Below are 25,173 nucleotides of genomic sequence, written 5' to 3' on the forward strand. Positions count from 1 at the left end.
TGTGTTCACGCCGGTTTTTGACTTCTCACCTGTTTCTTGATTCTCGTGTTAGTTTTGCCTAGTTATGCCTGTTTGCTGATCGCCTGACCCTGTGCCTGTTTTTCACTATGTGTTTGCTCTTTGTTCTTGGATTTGACTGCCTGCCTTTCAATAAACGCTTTATACTGCACTTGCATCCATCTCCACTCGCATTACATGACAGATTATATAAAACTATCTTTAAACTGGCTGGACAAATATCCAGGTGACTGCTCAGAATATATTTAAATGATTTAGCATACTTCTTTAAAAGCTATAAAATGCACATGCAATTGGCAACATCTAACCTTTTGAACCCTAACAATACCAAAATCCAACAACTTCAAAGAATTGAGCTTCACCTGTTGTGGAATGTGTTGAGTCCTGCTGGCACACACTGGATTCTCCATTGCCCATTTTGGTCTGGATAGAGCACAAACTTGATTGAGATATCCAGTTTAAGTTCTTTTTCCAGGGAGAAGAGATGTTCTTTCCAAGGGCACCCACCTTGAACCAACAAAACTATCTCTCCACTGGCATCCACCTAAGTATGAACAATTGTCTTAAGCATAAGCATGACCTGCAAGATTACAATTCTTTACATGTTCACTGAACATCACATGTTGAATATAATTATTGCAAATCTTGGTTACCTGATGCCTAGTCCGAATAGCAGCCTCCACTACCCTTCGTGCTGGGAGCCATGCATTTTGATAGTAGTGCAAACGGTCTAAGAATTCCACTCCCACCAGTGCAATGGCTTTGTTAAAACCCTCCTATACAATGAAACAAAAAATATTTTCAGTAACATTTATTTTGTTTTAAGTAACAATTGTAGTGGAAAGGAAGCACCAGAAATGCAGGTACCTTGACTGTAAATTTAATTAAATCAGTCTAATAAAATATCCCCTTTTATATTGTTGAATTTTAAATATTTATTATAGATTTAAAATTACAAACTTTATTTTAAAAAATTGTAAAACCACAGTGCAGACGAATAGAAATAATAATAATAAAATGATTAGTACCGAATAGTTTAGCTTCTTACAGTATCAAAGTAAAAACCATAAACCATTAAATGTTCAATAAAATGGGATTTATTGAAATACAGGAAAATATAGAAACAGTAGTTAATTACGTAACTAAGAAAACCTAATTCTAAGTAGGAACAGCCACAAGGAAAGGAGTTGTGTGTGTATGTGGGGGAGAGAGAGGGAGAGTGTCAGTGTGTGTGGGCCCTAGAGCTTGTGTGTCCATGTGAACTCATGGAAATATATTACCATGTTTGATGCATGACCATGCCTCCTGGTAAGAAGAACAGGAAGACAACAGCTAATAGCAAACAACCAATCCTTGTGTGTGCATTTTGCGGATAGATTGTTCATGGATCCTCTCTGAATGAACGGCGGTGCAATTCACAGCATTTGTTTTCATATTGCAGGTGCAGGTCAATTGGCATTTGTAACTTGTGGAGGGCCGACCTTCCAATGGCATTGAAAACAAAAGTAACTTGCATAAAAAAGAAAGTCAAACACACATTGCTGCTGAGAGAAATTTAGATTTTCCACCAATATGAAAATGTCAGAGATGTGTGCTGTCCTAGCTTCGTTGAGAGAGATGTTAGACTTCTCTTTTAGTGGCCACATTGGGCAGCAATCATCCTGAGAGAAAACAAACAACGGTTCTCGATGTATTTGTTCTACGGTTTCATAGTACTTTAGTGAAAGGGCGCTCCCTACCTGTGGATGCATGGTACCTACATCCCCCTTGGTCTGAGGGTGAAGCTGAATGGAACTCTCAGCACACCAACTTGAAATTAGATTAAATTTTTTTTTTATTGTCATTGTGCAGAGTATGAGTACAGAGCCAATGAAATTCAGTTTTTTCACATATCCCAGCTTGCTAGGAAGCTGGGGTCAGAGTGCAGCGTCAGCCATGATAAGGATGTGGAGCAGATGTGGTTAAGGGCCTTGCTCAAGTGCCCAACAGGTGCAGCTTGACAATGCTGTGGCTTGAACACCCAAGCTTCTCTTCAGTAACCCAGTGCCTAAACCATTAAGCCGCTGCTCAATGCAACCCACAGTGGGTTTTCCAATGTAGTGCGGGTCCAGGGTGGTTGAAGTTTGTTTATCCTTTGCAGTCCAGGGTTGTTTCTTAAATTCCCAGGTCAACTCAAGGTTAACAGTATGTGAACAGTTCATGATGGGCTATAAACATTTCTGGGCAGGTTACAACTAGAAACATCTGGGCAGTTATGTAGTAGTAACCACCAAGCTGACACAGATATAACAATAGAAAGAAACCATCTGGGGAAATGTGAGAGTTTATAAGAAGGATTAGGCGGCCATTAATGGAAATGAGGAAATACCTGACGGCCTGCAACAGAGGATAGTGTTAGTACATTTACAACACCTGTAGTTATGGTATTGCAACATTAATTGTTTTCTAAGGATGACCTGGCTCTGAAAAATCAAGGGAGACCCCTGAATTTGGGAAAAAAAAAAAAGAAAAAAAAAGAAGAAGATATACGTACATAAGGCCAAAGGTTTGTGGACACCTGACCATCACACCAATATGTGCTTTTAGAGCATGCCATTCCAGATTTATATGGCTATGGGAATTTTGCCCAATCAGCCACAAGAGCATTAATGAGGTCAGGCACTGATGTTGGCCGAGGAGGCCTGGCACAAAGTTGGAATTCCAGTTCATACCAAAGGTGTTAAGTGGAGTTTAGATCAGGGTTTTTTGCAGGCAACACAAGTTCTTCCACTCCAACCTTGGCACACCATGTCTTCATGGATCTTGCAGACCACTCAAGGTCTTCCACTCCAGCAAACCAAGTGTTCATGGAACATGCTTTGTGCACAGGGGCATTGTCATGTTGGAACCTGTTTGGGCTAGGCCCCTTGGTTCCAGTGGAGGTATGCTGTAGCATTACAGTTTACAAATACATCCTATATAATTGTGTTCCTCAAACTTTGTAGCAATAGTTTGTTAGCACAACTTACACTATATAGCCAAAAGTATGTGGACACCTGATCATCACATCCATATGTGGGCCCCCAACCTGTTGCCACAAAACTGGAAGCACACAATTTTCTAGAATGTTTTTGTATGCTGTAGCTTTCCCCTTCACTGTAACTAGATTTCCCCTTTACTGGAACTAAGGGGCCCAAACCTGTTCCAGCATGACAATGCACCTGTGCAAAAAGCGAGGTCCATGAAGACATGGTTTGTCAAGGTTGGTGTTGAAGAATTTGAACACTGACTGCACCAGGCCTCCTCGCTGACATCAGTGCCCAACCTCACTAATGATCTTGTGAATGGGCACAAATCCCCAGAGCCACGTTCCAAAATCTAATGGAAAACCTTTTTAGAAGAGTGGCGGTTATTCTAACGGCAAAAAGGAATTAACATTATAAAATGGGATTTACTGAAACACAAGAAAACAGAGAAACACTAGTTACCTACTTACCTAAGAGAGAGAAAGAGAGAGAGCAAGAGAGAGAGAGCGTTGACACACGCTCTAAAGCTTTAATGTGCTATTCAAATAGCTAGTTGTCTACAGCAGTGGTTCCCAACCTTTTTTGTCTGAGACCCCCTTTTTCCCAAGAAAATATTTTAGGGCCCCCCTTCACATTTAAATGATATTATCGCTCTTGTAAGCTTGCAGCAAGGATGACAAAAAATGTTGTTTTCAAACAAACGGTATGTTTATTACTATAACCAGATATGTTTATGCACAAATAATAGCCTATATATAATATTGAAAATACAATAACAAAAACATCAGTAGGCCATTTGTAATTTAAAAACGTAAGCCTAGGAGTAGCCTATAAATTGGCCCTATTTGAAATGCAATAACAAAAATATCAGTATTCACACTGGTGTGTAGGAAAAAAAGAATGAATATAGGCTATTACAAAATGACTGCTGTCTGGCACCTCAATACTTGCATGTTATTTGTGAGGCTTTATCAATCAGTGTGAGGATTGCTGCTGGCAGTGAGTAATAATTTGGTCAATGCGTGGAGAGATCTTTGACAGGGCAAGACGCATATCATCCTCAAGGGTCAGTCTGGCCCTGTATTTGGTTTTAAGGGCTGTCATGGTTGAAAACCCAGCTTCACAAAGGTAGGTGGTGCTAAAGGGAATCAGCACCTTCATTGCAGCTGTGTGACAGACTGGGTGTTCTTCTGCAATTTCAGACCAGAATGATTCCAATGCAACCTCACTGAAATGGGCTTTCAGGCTGGCATTATTTCTATAAGCTCTTCCAGAAGTCTTGATGGCAGAGTAGCTGTAAGCTTTGCTTCAATGTTCTCAGTGAAGGGGTTTCTGATCCACAGAAAATCAGCTGCCTGCTCCTCAGTTAGAGCTGGGAAATAACTATCAAATTTCTCCAGGACCTTTGACAGGTGCACTGTTATTTGACGTTGAATGATTTTAAAATTCAAGTGTCTGTCTGCAATAAATGCATGGGTGTGCTCAAACATGTCACTGATTCCGGAGGAGACATGGGTTTTCCACATGTGTAGTTTTCTTTTGAAAGCCTCTACTCGTACATGCTGCACCACAGTGTTTATGTTTGCACCTTGCATTGCTCTGTTAAGCTTGTTCATTTCACTGAATATGTCTGAAAGGTAGCTGAGTTGAGCGAGCCATTTGTCATCGTCCAAAAACTCTGCAAAGTCTGGTCTCTTGTCCGCAAGAAAGTCACGCAACTCCTCCCTCAGGCTGAACAGACGCATCAGCACCCGCCCTCTGGACAGCCACCTCACGTCAGTTAGCCAATTGTTTTGACTTATCCTCTCCAAATAATTCCTTGACAATCTCTGTTGCGCATGGCAAAATCAAAGTTTCTGCAATTGTATGCCCTTTCTTTGCTTTGGCGATTTTTTCAGCAACTGTATATGATATTTTTAAAAGTTTCTTGTCAATAGCTGTGACTTCCCTCATTTCATTTTGGGAGTGTCTCAATTCATTTGCCTTGCACTCAAAAAATGCCCTGGGCTTGTCGCGGTAATGGGGATGAGTTGTCTGCAAATGTCTTATTAGTTTGGACGGCCTCATGCATTCGTTAGCAAGGACTTTGGCGCAGATAATGCACTGTGGCTGGGACAGGGACTCTTTGCTACGAGAAAATGAAATAAAACCATAGCTCAGGTAACTATCTTGGTATTTCCTGCATTTCGTGTTTCCAGTATTGCTAGCATTGCGACCCGAATTGGTCGGAGCTTCCTCACCTGGGTCCAGTATGCCTTGGTCATTACTGTCAGCTGCTGTAGGCGAATCAGTGGGACTCGGTCGTTTTTGTGGAGGACGAATTACAAATTTGTCCATTTTTTGGTCAGTCAGGGGATCATGGATAAAATTAGCTAATGTAATTTGATCGTTCTCCTTAATGCTCACTGCTCAACATTTTTCAAAATATGACGCGACCCCCCACAGAGCTCGCTGAGGCCCCCTTGTGGGCCGGGACCCCCCCGTTGGGAACCGATGGTCTACAGTAATGTTAACTACTCAATGTTCAGTGTAATATTCTAGAGATTTCTGTTTATCCTCTTCTAACATACCAAATTCTGTCCACAAAGGTCTTGGGAATTAGAATCAGGTGTGTTAAATAACGTAGAAATCTGAACTCCACAATTCTGTAGCCTTCCATTACTGGAGATTAGCATGTTAGCTGCTAGCATTTACTAGCATGCTAACTGTAGTGTCACCTAACCAGCTAGAATGTCACCTAAATGTTTACACTGAGCATATACTAAGCATCCAATGCTTAATATCAGTTTATAAAATCAGCTGTTTGAGTTACATAAATGCTTTTTTTTACTTCACTCCACAACTCTTTATTTCACTTTGCAGTTCACTGTGATTGGCTAAATGCTGCCACTCTGAAAGTGTTTCACCAGAATGATTCACCTTTGACCTAATTTATATAAAATCTTTATTTTTGAGAGTTGAATTTTGAAAATCTTAAAATTTTAAACCTTAGGGTTCTGATTTAAAAAAAATCTGAAATCTTACCCCCAGCAAGATGTAAATGTGAATTGATTAAATACAGATTTTTTTTAGTTTATTTAATGTGACATCTATGTAATTAAAATATATATACAAAATTCATATTCAATACTTTTGTCAGCTTCCAAGCTCCACAGTTAGTAAGCAGAGAGTGAAATCACATGCAAAGATAGAGAAAGACTAAAGACAGAGAATGGTGATTTGTGGGGGTGAACAGGAATTCCTTTGTCTAAAAGAATACTAATTGCTATAAAACAGTTTACAACAGCAAACAAAACTATATTTTCTTGCCCAGACACGTCTTATGAGTTGTTTTCATTTGTAGCAAGTGCGAGAGGAATGCGGCTAAAGCCTTTAAAGCTTGTCTTTGTGCACTCTGAATGAACGGCAATGCAGCCTTTAGAAGAGTTGTCCTCATGAATGCATTTTGCAGATTGTTTGGTCATGGACCCACTCTGACCCAATGACTGCCAATGCAGTGTGCCAAGTTTGTCTTCATGCATATACAGTATGCAGTTTGCAGCTTAATCCTGGTGCAGTTAAGCTGGAATTAAAACTCACAAAGTTCCAGCCTTGCACAAAGTTGAAAGTGAAAGTAAATTGCATGAAAAAGAAAGACAAACACACTGTTGTGAAAATGAGAGAGACATCACTGTGAGCGACAATCTGACAGAGATGTGAGCCTTCTCTTTGCAGCCACATCATGCAGCGATCAGCCTGAAAGAAATTGAACTGGCAGATCCTCACTGGTGTAACATGTATCTGGTGTAAAACATGTATTTATTAATGAAAGGGTGCCCCCTCTCTATTTTAGATTAACTCCACAAACAGTTAATCTAAAATATACAGCTACCAATGTTTTCACAAGAAACCCATACTTTGGAAATAATACTGTTTCTCTATTAAAGCTGTTTGGAAGCTAGGATAGACCTTAATAGAAATATTCAAACAAACTATAATTTGAATTCCTTGGTCAATGTCACAGTGTTGCATGGTCTTTCCTTAATTTTCTAGCATTTCTATATCATAACTGTCTATATGAGTTCAGGGAAACAATATGTTTATAGTTAAAACAATAGACTAATGCTGGGTTATTGTGGAAATCGAGTAGACTCATATCAGACAGCAGGTTTAATCTATGTACTGTTAACTATGTACTATTAACTATGTACTGTTTTAACATCTTTAATCAACTTAACAATGAACAAAGAAAAGTGAAAAAGAATTTCCATTTTCCTTGCTAACCTCTGTGTCCTGGCAGTCACTGTTCCACCATGGGTTAAGATGACTGACACGAGCACTAAGAGTGCTGCTAACAGTATAACGTGCCTCTCCATCATACTGAGAAATCCCATTATCCACAGCGTCCACTTCCTCCACAAAGTTTTCATACATCTGAAAGAAAAAACAGTCAGCGCGTTAACAATATAATTAAGCATATTTTAATGTGCTCAACAGAAACATCTGCCAATTTTCCAGGCACTAAAGTAATTTCTATAAAACTATAACAAAAAGACAGGCTGTTAGGAATTTCCAAATTCTGGAAGTGACAATAACTGTAATATACTCAATATTTCAACATGGCCAATTTTGATTTTATTCAGTGTATTGCATGCAAGATGTTAATGTATTCTTCTTCTGTCATTAGTAATAGTTCACTTGTAAGGAGTTTAGTCAAATATTCATTCTGATGGAGAATAATGTAACATTAGAGATGCTCATCCAGATGTTAGAGATGACCAGTAAGAGGAGCAAAGATTCAGTCGAGGAAGTTCTGTGAGCCTTAAGCAAACACAGTGACCCCACAACTCAGGCTTTATGCAGTGGGGCAAATGGGTGACAACTTGGCAGCCTAGTCACAAAGCCAAGGCCATAGTATGCTCTGGCCCCATCCCAGTGTGGTGTGGCAATGTAGCTTACAGCAGGTTATGTTCGCTGAACTGGATGTCCAAGTGCTTTGTAAACAGTTTGGGCTATATAGATAATTGTGCTACATTTAAGGGCAAGTCTAGCCTTTTAAGGCGGTATACATCGCATTCTGGAAGGTGATGTTCTCATTTCCTGTAGTATAGCTCAGTGTAGAGTTTTACAATTTAGATTGAACTGCCCACATCCTCCACCAAAATACGCAGGGGGAAAATAGCAGATCAGCTCAGAGGGAGAAATTTTGCAAACTTAATATTGCAATGACTAATCGACTATTCGTCCAGCAATAAGTTGAAATTAGTGTATTTATTAATTCTGAATGGGATATTACCTCTGTGGCCACCAGCAATATATCCTAAACATAGTGAAAACACTACATTAAGAGCACAGTAACAAGAGTGGCAGTTTAAGGCAGTAAATTATAAGCACAGGGACACAAGACACTTGCCTTTAAATCAGACGAGACTTTATTAAACTATTCTAATACACAGAAACTAATCTAACACACATGCACGCACCCAACAAAGGGTTTTGAACAGAGAATGAATGAAATCTCAAGTTTCTAGCACTGTATACTGTTTCTCAGACCATGACCTGAATGAACCATCAATTTATCAATCTAACCTTCTTGTCATTCTTTAGAAGGGCTTTAAACTTTATTAAAAGCATCAGTTCAGTGAGAATCTGGAGGTACTGTAACTTGCATTTACATTGTCTCTTTGGATGGGATTCCCTCATTGCTTCGTTGTCTGGAGGGGTTTCTTGGCGATGTGGATTCACCATGGGGCTGGTTGGCTTTTGAGTAGCGTCTCAAGAAGCCAATCAGGATGATACCTGGCGGAGGCATACCCGGCGGAGTCTTGTAGGCGGGTTGCAGAAGAGCAGGTGGTTCACAGTGATAGAAAGGCTGGAGTCGGAGGCTTTACAGGAACCAGTCTTACTGCGGAGTCTCAGAGCAAGAGTGATCTCCTTGTGATGGTGTAGGATGAGAACTTCTGAAGCTCTTGGTTGACTTGAACTCCTGTAACTCTTCATGGATGACTCCTAATGGATGGCTTGACTTGTGGTGTCATAGGGTTTTTAACCCTTTCAGGCTAGTCCAACCACAAACTGTTTCCTCCAATCAAGCACTGTCTTAGGGTGCGGTGTCTTAGGGTGGGGTGTAAGCCATATTCTCTGCTTATGACATTAATTAGTCCATTGTTTCTGCAGTCATGTGGTTTCACACTTTTCATAAAGTGTGTATCAAACTATATATTCCAAATACACTGCCTGGCCAAAAAAAAAAGTCACACAATCTAATATTTTGTTGCACTGCATTTAGCTTTTATTACGACACGCATTTGTCCTGGCATTGTTTCAACAATCTTATGCAACTTCACAACATTTATTTCCATCCAGAGTTGCATTAATTTTTGGCTGAGATCTTGCATTGAGGACAGGAGAGTCTAACCACTCCGTAAACTCTTCTCCAGCACATCCCAAAGACTTTCAATGGGGTTAAGGTCAGGACTCTGTGGTGGCCAATTCATGTGTGAAAATGATTCCTCATGCTCCCTGAACGACTCTTTCACATGTTAAGCCTGATGAAACTTAGCATTTTCATCCTGGAATATGCCTGTGCCGTCAGGGAAGAAAAAGTCCATTGATGGGATAAGCTGGTGATTCAGTACATTCAGGTGCTCAGCTGACTTCATTTTATTGCCACACAATGAGGCTGAGCCTAGACCTGACCAGTTGATGCAATCCCAGATCATAACACTGCCTACAGAGGCTTGTACAGTAGGCACTATGCATGACGGGTGAATCACTTCATGCATTTCCCTTCTTACCCTGACACGCCCATTGCTTTGGAATAGGGTAAATCTGACTATCAGACCACATGACCTTTTTCCATTGCTCCACAGTCCAGTCTTTATGCTCCCTAGCAAATTGAAGTCATTTTTTCCGATTAGCCTTACTAACAAATGGCTTTCTTGTGGCCACACAGCTGTTTAGTCCAAATCCTGTAAGTTCTCATCACACTGTGCGTGTGGAAATGCTCTTACTTTCACTATTAAACATAGCCGTGAGTTCTCCTGTCGATTTTTTTATAATGTGACATCACCAAGTGTTTTAAAGATCTCCGATCACGATCATTCAAGATTTTTTTCCCGACTACATTTCTGCTGTAAAGTTGACAGTTCACCACTATCCTTCCAGGCTTTAATAATGCACTGGACATTTCATAACCCAGTTTCAGTGATTTCAGCAATCTCCTTAGTTGTTTTCTTTGCTTGATGCAGGCCAACAATTTCCCCCTTCAGTAACATCTTTTCACCGACCATGGGAAAAGTAATCTGCCATGGTTGTTTAAGAAATGATAAGCTGCACACTGCATCAGTTAAGGTTAAAAGAATTGTTGCCAGCTGAAACATATTAATCTCTGCAGTAATGATCCAATCATAGGCTCTTAAGTATTTGCTTATTTAAACCCAAACAGCAACCTTTTTTTTGGCCAGGCAGTGTATTAACACTTGCATATAATGACTTTCCATCTAAATTTCCATACTCTCATCTTTCAGGAAATCATTCAACAAACACACATACCAAACAAGACATATATTGGTTGTTAATATACTGATCAACCATAACAATGCCTTCGAAGTAATCAAATGAGTAATGGCAACCTTGTGGCCATAAGCAAGGTTGATAAGGTTCCACTACACTGAGACTGCGTCTGTTCCCCAAGCTAAACAAAAATGCAGAAAATCTCAATGTTTGTTCTACAAATCAAATTACCAAATTAACAGGAGATCATACCAAATTCCCAGTCAGATATTTTAATTCTTTCCAGCTGAAAAAAAGTAGCTAAATGTAGCACGATCCGATTGAACTTAGGAGGTTGGTAATGTCAAACACTTTTCATTTTTGCTTAAGGGTCCTACCATTTTAGTGACACCGGAAAAGACACTCAGGGCACCTTTGAATTGCCAGGACTTCTATACATTAGATCATTTACATATAAAGTGCTTTTTGGATATGAAACTATAAATGACCAGGGATATAATGTACTTTGTTTAATAGAAGAAGAAATAAGAGGATACAGCATTATATAGAGCACCAAATTATATATGCAAAATTTTTATGAAAAACACTTACATACACAAGCATACTTGGTCTGCTTAAAAACCTTATAAAATTGCCCACATCAAATTGGTTTCTTATTCACAGCTTCTAATGTGGAATTCAGCATTCCACATTAAATGAGTGCAAATACTACTACACCTGTAGAGGGCACCCGCTCATCTTATTCTTTTTCTAAAACATGGACTATTGTGGAACAGGACTTCCTAAAATGGTATAACTTCGTTCTAGTCTTCTTCATCCTTAAAAGCATCTATAATATGTTGTATAAAATGTCTAATTTTCCTGTATTTTCAGACTACTGTTTAAGCAGTTAAAGCATTCTTCAACCTTCACACTGTCATAACGTATAAAATGCATAATCTTTCTATGAGTCAATGTTCAACACACTCAATATATTACTTCCTAAAAATTTTCTATAATGGGCTATGACGGGATCATTTCAATTCAATTCAATTTTATTTGCATAGCGCTTTTAACAATGGACATTGTCACAAAGCAGCTTCACAGAAATAAATGGATTCAAAAGATATATTTTAAATATGTGAATTTATCCCTATCATCTGTCTACAGTGAGCTCCCAAGTGGCATAACAGAAAAGCATTCGCCCTATCATTGGGAGATCACAAGTTCACATCCCAATAACGTCACAGCCACCCACAGCTGGGAGTCCAAGAGAGCAAAATTGGCCATGCGCTCTTGGTGGGAAGGATGGTGTTACTCATTCCTATGTCAATCAGTGTGACACTAACCATGTGCATTGGTGAGCTCATGTATGTGGAAGAAGGCAGTTAGAATTTTCGTCTGATGTGACCAAGGCTGGATCTAGGGTGTTGGGGCCCCTGTGCTTGAACAAATTTTGTTCAAACCTACAACATGGAATGAATCTACAACTGCTCCAACCTGAAAAAAGCAAGGCTGTTTTTTTTTCCCCCCAGAACAAAAAACAGCAAGTAGTCACTGAGTAATGAAGGAGGTAATGTAAGCCATTAACAACAGTAACTAAAGCACAGAAACTGAATTACAGAACCACAGACTGGAAACAACAATCACAAGACAAGAATAAACAGTGAGTAAATTATTTATCACAATTGTATGGGTGTCTGTGTGTCTGTGTGTGCATTAGAGAAAAAATAGAAAGGGGGGGACTTAAAACTTCAAACCTCTGAGAGAGTTCAAGTACCCAAACTACGAGGTATAGTATAATCTATAGATGTGCATAATATTGTCCAACTTGTTTTGGAGCAACATTGTCATCCTTGCATAAAATATAATAACATGGAATTAACAGGCAATTTTTGATATGAAATTTTCTTTTCCTCTATCAGTATTAATTATTAATAATTACTATAATTATATAAAGTTACATGACATGTTCATTATGAATACGAGTTTAAATATGCCCAAATAGTGGTTGTAGATGGTGTGTGGTGTTTTAGGAGGCCCTGGAGATTTAATGTTATTCTAATTATTTCAACTGAAAAATTTAGCTAATAATTTTGCATGTGTTGGCAGTACTTTGTAGGAGTGCCTTGCACTCCAACAGCTTCTATGCAGCAAGCTCCGATTGAAATTAGGAGGTTGGTAATGTCAAATTTTTCCCACTTTTCCTTTTTGCTGATGGTTCCTACCATTTTAGTGACACCGTAAAAGACAATCAGAGTATACATGAAGAAAAAGTTCTACTAATTTCAGATCAGGAGGACTTGATTAAACAGGTGTGGTTCTCCTTTGGATGTCACACTCAAAATGTATGCATTGGTAACCTGACTTGGTCATGCAAGTTTCTCCTTCACATCAGGAGAATCCAGCCATTTCTAACCACAGTGGTCGCGCTCAGGTGCTTGTTCAATTCCTTGTTATCTTGTGACTATTGGACTACTACAACTCACTCCTGGCAGGTCTTCCCTTGAGTGCCATCAGATCCTTGAAACTGATTCAGAATGCAGCTGTGAGACTGCAGCTATTTTCAATCTCCCCAAGTTCTCTCACATCACCCCAGTGCCACTCCCCCTCCACTGGCCTCTGCCCACATCAGATTTAAAGAACAGATGTTTGTCTACAAAGCCAAACAAGACCAGCCCCCACCTACTTAAAGGTATTTCTCACACTCTGCTCTGCGTTCCCTTTGAGCCTCTAAGCATAAGTTTTTCAGGGCCCACCTTACCTCAAGGTACAAGGAAGACATGCATCAAAACTCTTCTCTGTACTGGCACCCAGGTGATGTAATTAACTTCCCATGGCTGTCCAAACAGCTGAGTCACTGAAGACTTAATTCATGTCCTTGGTCATGAGGTATCATTTATTTAATTTTACAAAAATCTCGATTGTGCGTTTCCTTATCTTGCTGTACGAACATCTAACTTCCCTATAACAGGATTTTAGCTTAGACCCTCACTCAGACCCTCATCTATTTATCTAGTCTGATATGGTTTTGATGGACACCTCAAAACTCTTCCTTTGCTCTGGACAAGGGTGTCTGCAAAATGCTGTAAATATAGACTTATAATAGTTTGGCATGCCATTTGTGCACTACATACATTTTGTATGCATTGGTAAACAGATGCAGGATTCTCCTTTACATCAGGAGGATCCAGCCATTTCTAAACACAGTGGTTGCTCGGGTTCTTGTTCAATTCCTTGTTATCTTGTGAATACTGGACTACTGCAACTCACTCCTGGCAGGTCAGGAGGAATATGAAACTAACTTTACCCAAGAAAAGGGACACGATTCAACCTTTGTTAAATCAGACATCTATGCACCCCACACAACACACTCCATGTTATGAGTCAATCTAGGTCGGGCCGCAACACACAAAGAAAGAAAAGAGTGGTGAGACCAAGATTGCATTTGCTTTGTATTTTATTTTCTCTTTTTTCACAAAGTGGTTTAAGCTTCAGAAACTGAACAGGCCAAAATAAAAAGCAAAGTTCTCTCTAACTATATACAAAGTGAACTAACTAACCTGACAAAAAAAAAACTCCAAAAAATACAATTCCTTCCCTCACTCCCTAGGTAACACAAAACCAAGAGAAAATGGATTAAACATAAACGATGCCGACTTCCTACTAAAACAATTTACAGTGTACTATTTACAGTACAAAAAGGTGGTTATTCGTGTGTGCTACTTACAAAATATACACAAATTAAACAACCAAATCCAAAGGGGCAAAGCACAACTGAGTTCAACAACAGGGAGATGGTCACACACAGAAGAAATCAGTTCACGCAGCAAAGTTCACACTGGACAAGTCAAAGGCAATGATCTGCGTGGGGATTTAGACTAAAGAGGTTTACACATCCAGCAAGAGCAAGGCATAAAAGTTGTGATCTTATAATGGCAAACCAGAAGCAGGAACAAGACATGTTGCAGAGTGCTGAGCCTGAAAGACAAGCAGACAAGAGACACCCATCCCACCAACATAGACACATGAATGGTGTAAAATGTTGTAGGGCAAGCAAAAGGGCCACGACTTCCTTCTCAATAGTGCTGTAGTTCACCTGACAACAGGTAAACTTATGAGAGAAGAAGCTAACAGGATGTTCTATGCCTTAAGTGTCTTCCTGAATCAGCACAGCACTGGCACCAGCACCACCGGCGTCTACTTCAAGTCTGAAGGGTTTCTTGAAATCTGGAGCAGAAAGAACAGGTGCACTACATAAAAGCATCTTAACAACCTCAAAAGTAGCCTTACAGCTAGAAGACCACACAAAAGAAACTGAATTATGGAGGAAATTTTTGAGAGGCAACATATCATCTGAGAAATTCATATAAAAACTCCTGTAATACCCAGCCATCCCAAGAAAGTGTCAAAGCTGTCTTTTGGTCTTGGGTGCAAGAAAAGTGGCAATGGACTTAACCTTAGGATCAAGTGGGCAAACAGCACACTGTCCAACTTGTTTACCAAGGTAGGTTACTGCAGCATGACCAAAGTCACATTTTGCAAGGTTTAGATTAAGAGATGCTGTCTGGAGGCAAGCAAACCCACGATCTAAGGCACAAATATGGCTATCCCAAGTATCTGTAAAAACAACCACATCGTAGGCTTCGCAATTATCTACATCACCTAGGACCAGAGTCATTAGATGCTCAAATGTAGCTGGTGCACTTCTTTTTAGAAGATCCAGTTTTGTAACAAACCGCATCTTGCCTCAGTCAACACAATCTTCCATTCTTGGATGGGGAAAAGAGTCTACAGCAGCCTTTAGTTACAGCATTGACTTTCCCATAATCTGTGCAGAACCGATAGCTTTTGTTAGGCTTTGGAACTAGCAGGCAGGGTGAAAACCAGGGACTACTGCTAGGCACAGCAAGATCTCAATCAAATAGTCTTTTCCACATCAACATCACTGTCATGCTTGAGGACCATAGTACAGGAAGGTCTATCAAAAAAGAGCAATGGGTATTTCTTAATGAGACTTATTAAGTCACCCTGAGCTGGCTCTGAAAAGTGAGCAAGTTTGGACTGAATATTTGACAGCAATTTAGAGTTTGGTAAATGAGCACAGGGAAAGCAAGCCCTACCTAAGCTGAGACTATCCACCACAGGAGAATACTTGGATGGCGGCACTCTCATAGAGGCTGCAGCTACTGAAGAGAAAACAGGAACTGAAGCACAGGCATCTGTGGTGGACTGAGAGATATAAGGGTTGAGCATATTCACATGGCATATGCAAGACATTCTTTTGCAATCAGAGGTTTTCACAACATAGTCTGTGTCACACAATCTGGACTCAATAACATAGGGACCTGAGAACCTAGCCTGAAGAGCTGATCTTGGTAAAGGCAGTAAAACCAAAACCTCATCACCTGCTTGAAATTCACGCACCACAGTCTTTTTAATCACAGCAAGTCTTCATACAGGACTGTGAGGAAGCAAGAGAACACTTGGCTAATTCATAAGCAGTATGCAGGTGCTCACAAAAGGATAATCTATCATAATCTAGGATAATATAATCTAGGATAACATAATCTAGGACATTCCTATCCGGAGTTTTCACAGGATTTGGAGACAGAAACTCCTCCTGTAAACTTTTAAAGGCCCATGAACAGAGTGGCCAAAGATTAACTCAGCTGAGCTGAATCCAAGTGATTCTTGTAAAGCATCATGGATAGCAAACAATAACAGTGGAATCCCTTCATCCCAATCTTTTCCCTGACATAAACATAGACTTTAATGTCTGATGGAATCTTTCTAATGCACCCTGGGACTCTGGGTGGTAAGCAGTAGAAACCTGATGAATGTTCACCTGCTTCATAACACTCCTGAACAGAACAGACATGAAATTTGAACACTGGTCTGACTGGATGAATTTTGGCAAACCAAAAGTGGTACAAAACTTAAGAGCCATGATGACAGCATGGGACTTTATGCTGCACAGAGGTATCGCTTCAGGATGCCTAGTAGCAGCACACACAAATTAGTAGGTATGTTTGACCAGACTTAGTTCGAGGAAGGGGACCCGCACTATCTATTAAATTTCCTTCAAAAGGTTCTTGCGTAACAGAAATAGGTTAAAGTGGAGCTGGGGGAATAACCTGGCTAGATTTTCCCGCAACCTGACACACATGGTCTTGGGCAACACTTAAAACTTGTGCTCTATATGATTTTGAAACCACAACTCGAAAAACTGACCTCCACTCATGCTCATAGTTTGAGCGTGTCCACTTATGCATAAATCCATCCTCATCAAAGCAATACACTTTAGAACCTTGAGGTAACCGTGGATTATCTACAGCAGCAGCAATACAGTGAGACAGCAAAAGATCTGAAAAGCTGCTCTCGCCCAACACCCCATTTACCATAATCCTCCTCCTTTGTAAGGAAGTAGCTTTAACATCTGGACCAATCACAGGACTGGAAAACAAATCTTTGTCTTCTAACACAGGATCGTCACTACACATAAGAGTCTGAAAGATCCTCAGCACTTTTCATTTTGCAAACTTGGGAGTGCATCACTACACAGGTACTGAAAACAGGTGAACTCACATGACAGCTCATCACTCTCATTCACATCTGGAGCGTCTGTTACTACAGGTAAATGGAAAACATTTCCAACAGCTAAATCATTATTCAAAATAAATGAAACTCCCTTAACTGGCAACTGAGGGCAAACTGCAACCTTAACAAAGCCAGACACTACATCAGAAGGGACATAAACAGTATGCAAAGGGGTCCTCACTACACCAAGTTCAACACCCTGAACTAAAACATCTGTACCACAGACAGATGGGTCAGACAAAGGAATGACACCTTCCAAAATAAATGACTGTGGGGCTGCGGTGTCTCTCAGAATATGCAGCGAATCCGTATAAGAGAGGGAAACTGCAGTCATGTGAAAAAAATTAAGACACCCCATAAAAGCCTGTTTTTTTTTAATTTATTTATTTAACATAGATAAACATATGGACATTTGATCTTCATTTTAACAATTTTGGGAGATTCAAGTAATACAACTAAACAAATAGAACCATAGAAAAGTCTTTTTAAAATGATCTGTAAAATGTAGTTTAAAAAAAATCCAATTTCTTGTGAGGAAAAAGTAAGGACATCCCCACATTTATTTGTACTCAAAATGGCTAAAATTATCTACAGGTGTATCACATCAGGTGTAAATTATTAGAACATCATTACAGAGCATTATGAAGGAGGCTTGCCTTAATTAAACCTCAGACATTTAGTTTTCGTTTGCTCTTAATTGTTGAAGTGAGAGGTATCACCATGTTGAGATCTAAAGAGCTCTCTGATGCCTTCAGAAAGAAGATTGTTGATGCTTATGAGTCTGGTAAGGGATATAAAAAGATCTCAAAAGAATTTGTAATCAGCCATTCCACTGTCTGGAAAATCATTTACAAGTGGAGAACATTTAAAACAGCTGCCAACATGGCCAGGTCAGGCAATCCAAGCAAATTCACCCCAAGAGCAAACCGCAAGATGCTTAAAGAAGTCTCCAAAAACCCTAAAATATCATCACGGGACCTACAGCAAGCTCTTGCTACAGTTGATGTCAAAGTGCATGAATCAGAAAGAGACTGCACAACTTTAATTATCATGGGAGGTTTGCAAGGAGGAAACCTTTGCTCTCTAAGAAAAATATGAAGGCAAGACTGAAGTTTGCCAAAGAACACACAGACAAAGGCCAAGACTTCTGGAATAATGTGCTTTGGACAGAGGAGTCTAAAATTGAATTATTTGGACACCATAACAGAGGGCATTTTTGGCATAAACCAAATACAGCATTTCAGCAAAAGAACCTCATACCAACTGTGAAACATGGAGGTGGAAGTGTTATGGTTTGAGGATGCTTTGCTGCAGCAGGACCTGGCCAGCTCACCATCATAGAATCCACTATGAATTCTACGTTGTATCAGAAGGTGCTTGAGGAACATGTGAGACTATCTGTCAAAAAACTGAACCAGAAGCAGAACTGGACCTTGCAACATCACTATGACCCAAAACATACCAGTAAATCCACCAAGGACTGGCTGAAAAGTAAAAAATGGAGAGTTCTGGAATGGCCAAGTCAAAGCCCAGATCGAAATCCTATTGAGATCCTGTGGGGTGATTTGAAACGGACTGTGCATGCAAGAAACCCCTCAAACATCACACAGCTTAAAGAATTCTGCATTGAGGAGTGGGGGAAACTTTCTTCCATCTTTCATCCTGGAAGATGGCTACAAGAAACATCTCACTGAGGTTATTTCAGCCAAAGGGGGGAAACACTAGCTATTAGGGCATAGGGTGTCCTAACTTTTTCCTCAGTTGAAACATTTTTGTTGATTTCTTTTGTTTAATAAGTTAAAGTGATTTTTTGTTGTTTACATGCAATCACATCACTTTCATTTACAGGTACAAATTAAAACAAGATCAGAAATTGACATGTTGGTCATCCAGAAAAAAAGGCTCAAAGGAAAGTGAAAAACTTTCACTGTGCTGCTGTGGTACATGCACTAAAGCCAAACTCTTAGGACTGTCTCTTAGGTCTCTCAAGGTTAAATGGGTCGAGTTAAATAAGATTTTAATGATTTATTTTACTCATTGAGCCCGCTCCTATTTCCACCCACGTACACAAAGCTACACTCCCAAAACCTATGGTGGTTCAACTAGAGTTACCGTTAGCAAGGAATGCCATACCATCACTTTCAAGCGCACTCGAACGTTCAACTGCTTCTAAGCATGTTACAACTCTATAAACATGCAACTTCTCCTCATAATGATTTATGAAAATGTGAAGGGGCATTGGGGGCTATGTCAATAAAATAATTGACATGAGGTCAATGCAAATACACATATTCAGGACCAGAGGACAGGATTCCAAACTGGGTTTTTTTTTCATGTAATACACTTGGTCTGAGACAACGGCTTAAACTTTTTTTTTTTTTTTTTTTTTAAATCATTTCTACACAATGTTCCACATTACTTGTACTAATAATAAATTTTAAAAATATTGACGATTGTTGATCAGTTGAACTACTGATCAGAAGGTCGTGAGTTCAAATCCCAGTACTGCCAAGCTGTCGCTGTCACTGCTGGGCCCTTGAGCAAGGCCCTTAACCCTCACCTGCTCAGTTGTATAAATAACATAAATAGAAAATGTACCTTTGACTTCTCTATGTTTCTTTGGATAATGACAAATGTCATACATGTAAATGTAGTCACCACAGTACTCAGTCATTAGTGTCTGTGAGTGACCTGTGCTATCATTGAGAGGTACTGCTGTGTGGTGCAAGACAGTTCAAAGAAACTACTCCCAATCCTAGATGAGCTATTGTCCTGAACCTCCTACCTGATGGGAGATGATTGAAGAGGTAATGACCGAGGTATGTAGGGTCCTGGATAATACTGGATGTTCTTTTGGGGAATAATTGGCCAGGGTTTTGTGAAATACTAAAGACCAGAAAGGTGAATGGGTCCTGCTGCAGCATAGTGAGGTGTGGATTTGTGTGGCTCTGGAGGTAGTGCCATGCCATCAACGTACGCTCCATGCCACAGGGACTCTGAGGAGGGGGCAAGCTCTACCCCTACCCTCCACAGGAATTCTAGTTGGGGATTTCCCCTTGGAGTAGAAGACCCTCAGACACGCCTTTGAACAAGTGAGAGTAATTAAGAAATTGAGAAAGTAATGGTCAAATAATGGTAAATGGTATGCACTTATATAGCGCTTTTTAACACTATATAAGTGGTTATATAGCATTAGTATAGTGGTTCTACAAAACTTTACACTGTTTCTCATTAACACACACACGCACGGCGCCAGCCTGCCATCAGGGGCAACTTGGGGTTCAGTGTATTGCCCAAGGACACTTCGGCATGTGGAGGGGCCTGGGATTGAACCGCCCACCCTGTGATTAAGGGACAACCTGCTATACCACTTGAGCCACAGCTGTCCCAATAAGCCAGCCACCACAATAACCTACCCTTGCTTTTCAGTAATTAAGGATAAATTATACAGAGTGATGCACGACACACACACAAGAAAAAAATACCCAACTATTGGTGCCAAAAAGTCACAGGAAATGCTTTTCCATGAGTCTAATAATAATCAATGTCTGGTCATTGGACAGGATAAAACACTCAACCATCTAATCTCCCATTTTTATTAGTCAGGCAGTTTTGGTGATGTATCTAGGTGGCGTGTGGCATGCTGTGAATGTCAGCTGGGGAATCCTCCAGCAGCCCCAAAAGCACCATTGCACCCTTACCATTAATCAAGGTCCACCTCAAGAGAATTGGAATGGACCTTGTCAGCACATAAGGGAATCGTTTTGTATTACTTCTTGTGGATTTCTGAATGTGATATCCAGAAGCAGTGTCTCTGTACAACATCTTTGCATGCAGAGCTGTCGAGGCGCTAATCAGAGAAATCACCCGAGCTGGAATCCTGAAAGAGATCCTGACTGACCAAGTCACTATGTTCATGTCATGGACACTATACAAGCTATACAAATTATTAGTGATTAATCCAATTTGCACAAGTGTTTACCACCCCCAGTAGAGATGGACTGGTCAAACAATTCAGAAGTTAAAGAGTGTGATTCCTAAGTTTATTCATGACAATGCACATAATTGGGACAGTTGGCTCAGCCCCCTGTTATTTGCAGTACAAGAGGTTACCCGAGGCTCCACAATGTTCTGCCCATTCCAATTACTGTATGGGTGCAAACTCTGTGATGTCAAACGTCACAAGGGAAAATTGGGAGAAGGGACCTTCAAACAGTAAAAATAAAATTCAGTATATTCTGGACCTGAGAGCAAAACTACATACTTTGGGCCAACTAACATAAGAGAATTTGTGTCAGGCTCAAGAAAGACAGTCCTGGCTGTATGGGCTATGGGCAGGTGTATTTCCAAATTGACAATTTGCCAGGATTGCCAGATAAAGTCCAGTGGAGAAAGCCATATGAACAGGCTTTCTTTTGTGTGGACCTGTGTGGGGGCTGTGAACACTGTTACATTCAGCTAACTCCTCTCTCCATTTTGTTCTGCAGATTGATGCATTAGACAGGCTGTTGGGGCCATTTCATACAGGTGGTGGAGGGGGAGGTGCACCCAGTGCTCTATGCCAGACAATAGCTCTCAGTAAGGGAGACCAGATACAGTACAGTGGACAAAGTGTGCAAGTGGGCAGTCCTCACCCTTCGAGACTACCTACTGGTATGCCCTTTTACCCTCTGTTCTGATCACACCTCACTCCAATGGCTCCACTACGTGAAGGATGCGAAAGTGCATCACTTGCTTGTATCTACCCTGACAACCTTTTCAAGTCTGATGTGGCCCACAGGCCAGGGGTGCAAATGGCAGTAATGGATTTTCCCTCTCTCCGGGTGAAGGTGGCTGGACAGCTCCCTGGCCTGAGTTAGTTTGTGGGGGTATGTGGCGGCAGGGGCATGGTAGAGCACTGGCTGTTAATGGAGAGATTCTTTCTTTTCCACACACCCAAGGGTCTACAAATGACAACTGGTCTAAATCAGAAGCTCTTTCCCTAACATTATACTACATACATACTACATACACACGACATACCTTTATGTTGTGCAAGTTGCAAGATGGGGCCTCCATAGATCTGACTTGTTTGTCCAGCACATCCCACAGATGCTCGCTCAAATTGAGATCTGGGGAATTTTGAGGCCAAGTCAACACCTTGAACGCTTTGTCATATCCCTCTAACCATTCCTGAACAATTTTTGCAGTGTGGCAGGGCGCATTATCCTTCTGAAAGAGGCCACTGCCATTAGGGCAAACCGTTGCCATAAAAGGGTGTACGTGATCGCCAACAATGTTTAGGTAGGTGCTGGGTGTAAAATTAACATCCACGTGAATGCCAGGACTCAAGGTTTCCCAGCAGAACATTGCCCAGAGCATCACACTGCCTCTGCTGACATGCCTTCTTCCCATAGTGCATCTTGGTGCCATCTCTTCCCCAAGTAAACGACACACCCAGCCATCCACATGATGTAAAAGAAAACGTGACTCATCAGACCATGCCACCTTCTTCCATTGCTCCATGGCCCTGTTCTAATGCTCAAGTGCCCACTGTAGGCACTTTCCGTGGTGGACAGGGGTCGGCAAGCTGCTATGCACTGTGTGTTCTGACACCAGTATTATCTTTTTCAGCAATTTGTGCTACAGTAGCTCTTCTGTGGGATTGGACCAGATGGGCTAGCACCTCACACGCATCAATAAGCTTTGGGCGGCCATGACCATGTCACTGTTTCAGGGGTTATCCTTACTTGGACCACTTTGTAGGTACTAACTACTTCATACCAGGAACACCCCACAAGACCTGCCATTTTGGAGATGCTCTGACCCATCCACCTAGTCATGACAATTTGGCCCTTGTCAAAGAAGCTCAGAGCCTTATGCTTGCCCATTTTTCCTGCTTCCAATACATCAACCTCGAGAACTGGCTGTTCATATGCTGCCTAGTATATCCCACCCCTTGACAGGTGCCATTGTAACAAGATAATCAAATGTTATTCATTTCACCTGTCAGCAGTTTTAATGTTATGGCTGGTTAGTGTTGACTTGTCTATCATGGGGCAGGTGAATGCTCTGAAAATAAACTGTATCCCAAAGATTAACTAGATTAACAGTTTAAAGATTAACAGTTCCTGCAGAAACTGCAAGTGTTTGGCAATGCATATCTTCAACGATGGTCAATTGTTACACACAGAGAAACACACGTCATAATTCGTCACTTATATTCTTAACCCTCTGGGGTCGACAAACGCGCCGGCACGTTCTGTGGCATCTTCTCCTGATAACGCAGAAAAGAACTTAAATTACTCTGTCAGTTTTGATCGTACAGATAAGAGCAATACATCATTCGAATCTGTAAAGGGTCTACTTTTATTTGTATACACTCATAATAACAAAAAGCTGTGCTTTTGTAGAATAAAGAAAACAGTGTTCTCTGTCTTCTCTGTCTCCGTCACCTCTCTTCACAGACACGTAAATAAAACACCCTGAATCTCAGCGAATACTTGCCTCAAAGACATGAGAAATATATGTATAGAAAGCTTGAGTTGTCTACTTCTAAATTAAATAATTCAAGTCGAAAACAAATAATCTTTTATGTAATCCGTATGACAGTAAGGAGTGGTACGGTTTCTCCTGTCTCACCTCATTATAGCTAATGTGATCCCGCCTCGCACTGAGCGCGCTGTTCATATGGAAACGATCTGAGGTGAGCCAGGTAATTATGTACACGCCCCCGAGAAATGGCGTAAAACGAATTTACTCACTTTTTCTGCGCGTTTGGATGATGGCACGCTACACGGGTGAAGAAGCACTATGGCTGGTTCTGGACAGCGATGAAGAGATTACTTTCTCCTCGTAATATTATATATATATATATATATATATATATATATATATATATATATATATATATATATATATATATATATATATATATATGCACATATATATATACACACACGTATATAAGATTATCTATATGGTAATATTATTCTGTGGTTGATATTCTAACTCTATAGTTTCTTTGTTATTGGCATTCTGTTTTCTCATCAAGTATGCATATACCAAGGTACTGTGAAAAATAAATGCTAACAGTTGTTTACAACATTCTTTTAGAACTGTGAATACACCACTCTCGCCTTCACCTGCATCTCGCACAGGAAGTGGACGCAGGTGTTGTTCAGTTTTCAACTCCATTCAGAATCTTATAGTATAGCAAGTGTGCATTCACAATTTAACAGATGTCACAGATGTTAATTTGATTTATTTACTGTATGGTAAAATGTGTGTTATGTGGTAATTGTGTTCTTTTTTCTATAAATTAGTACTAGTATCAGTGAACATCACAATGTTAATAATGTAGTTTATTTGTTTACTTAATTCGAGATGGACATCTTGTGTTTGTGAAATGGATGGACACACGAGAGGTGTCTGTCTGTTCCACCATCCATGCTGCTCATACAGGAGACACTGTGCAGAGGAGGGTGAAAACACAAAATGGATGGAGGACAAAGAGTTTTCCATGTCCTGCACCTGTGACTGCATACAACCAGCACATGGGGGGTGTTGACCTGTCTGATCAGCTGTTACAGTACTACACCACACAGCACAAAACAATGAAGTGGTACAGAAAGCTATTTCTACACTTCTTGGACATTGCTGCCACCAATGTCTTTATTGTACACAAAGAGCTTTGTGGCACCATGAGCCACAAGGAGTTTATGGAAGAACTAATTGCAGAGCTCTGTGGTGTGTCACAGAAAATAATACCAAAACGGACCAGTGTTGACCATGTGCCAGTTCCAGGAGCTGAGCAGGCCTCAGATGCCACTGCTGGTCGCTGGATCTGTGTGCTTTGCAAAGCAAAGCATGGTAAGAGGCAGAACACACTTGGAAATGCCAGGCATGTGATGTTCACTTGTGTGTTCAGCTGAAAAGGAACTGCTTCCTAGAGTGGCACAAAGATGTATAGATGTATAGCTGTTCAATTCTGTGGGCTTCAAAAGAGTGGGCTTTTACTATATTCTAAATAAACTACAAACAAAAATTATATAAATTTTTGTCCTCACATTTTTTCATACCACTTCCCTCTCAGCCA

At 40.4% G+C, this 25,173-nt stretch overlaps 1 protein-coding gene across 2 annotated transcripts in view; it reads right to left on the minus strand.

The window, feature by feature from the left end:
• Positions 1-25,173, minus strand: part of timm17a (translocase of inner mitochondrial membrane 17 homolog A (yeast)) — a 109,706-nt gene that overhangs the window by 57,947 nt on the left and 26,586 nt on the right. For both annotated transcript variants that reach the window (XM_053227062.1, XM_026935609.3), the window contains exons 4-6: positions 7,287-7,436; positions 672-794; positions 381-562 (exon numbers count right to left, since the gene is read on the minus strand). In XM_053227062.1, the coding sequence (XP_053083037.1) occupies positions 381-562; positions 672-794; positions 7,287-7,436 (455 nt within the window). The remainder of the gene's footprint in view (positions 1-380; positions 563-671; positions 795-7,286; positions 7,437-25,173) is intronic.

This window comes from Pangasianodon hypophthalmus, chromosome 20, assembly GCF_027358585.1.
Source record: "Pangasianodon hypophthalmus isolate fPanHyp1 chromosome 20, fPanHyp1.pri, whole genome shotgun sequence".
Taxonomy (NCBI): Eukaryota; Metazoa; Chordata; class Actinopteri; order Siluriformes; family Pangasiidae; genus Pangasianodon; species Pangasianodon hypophthalmus.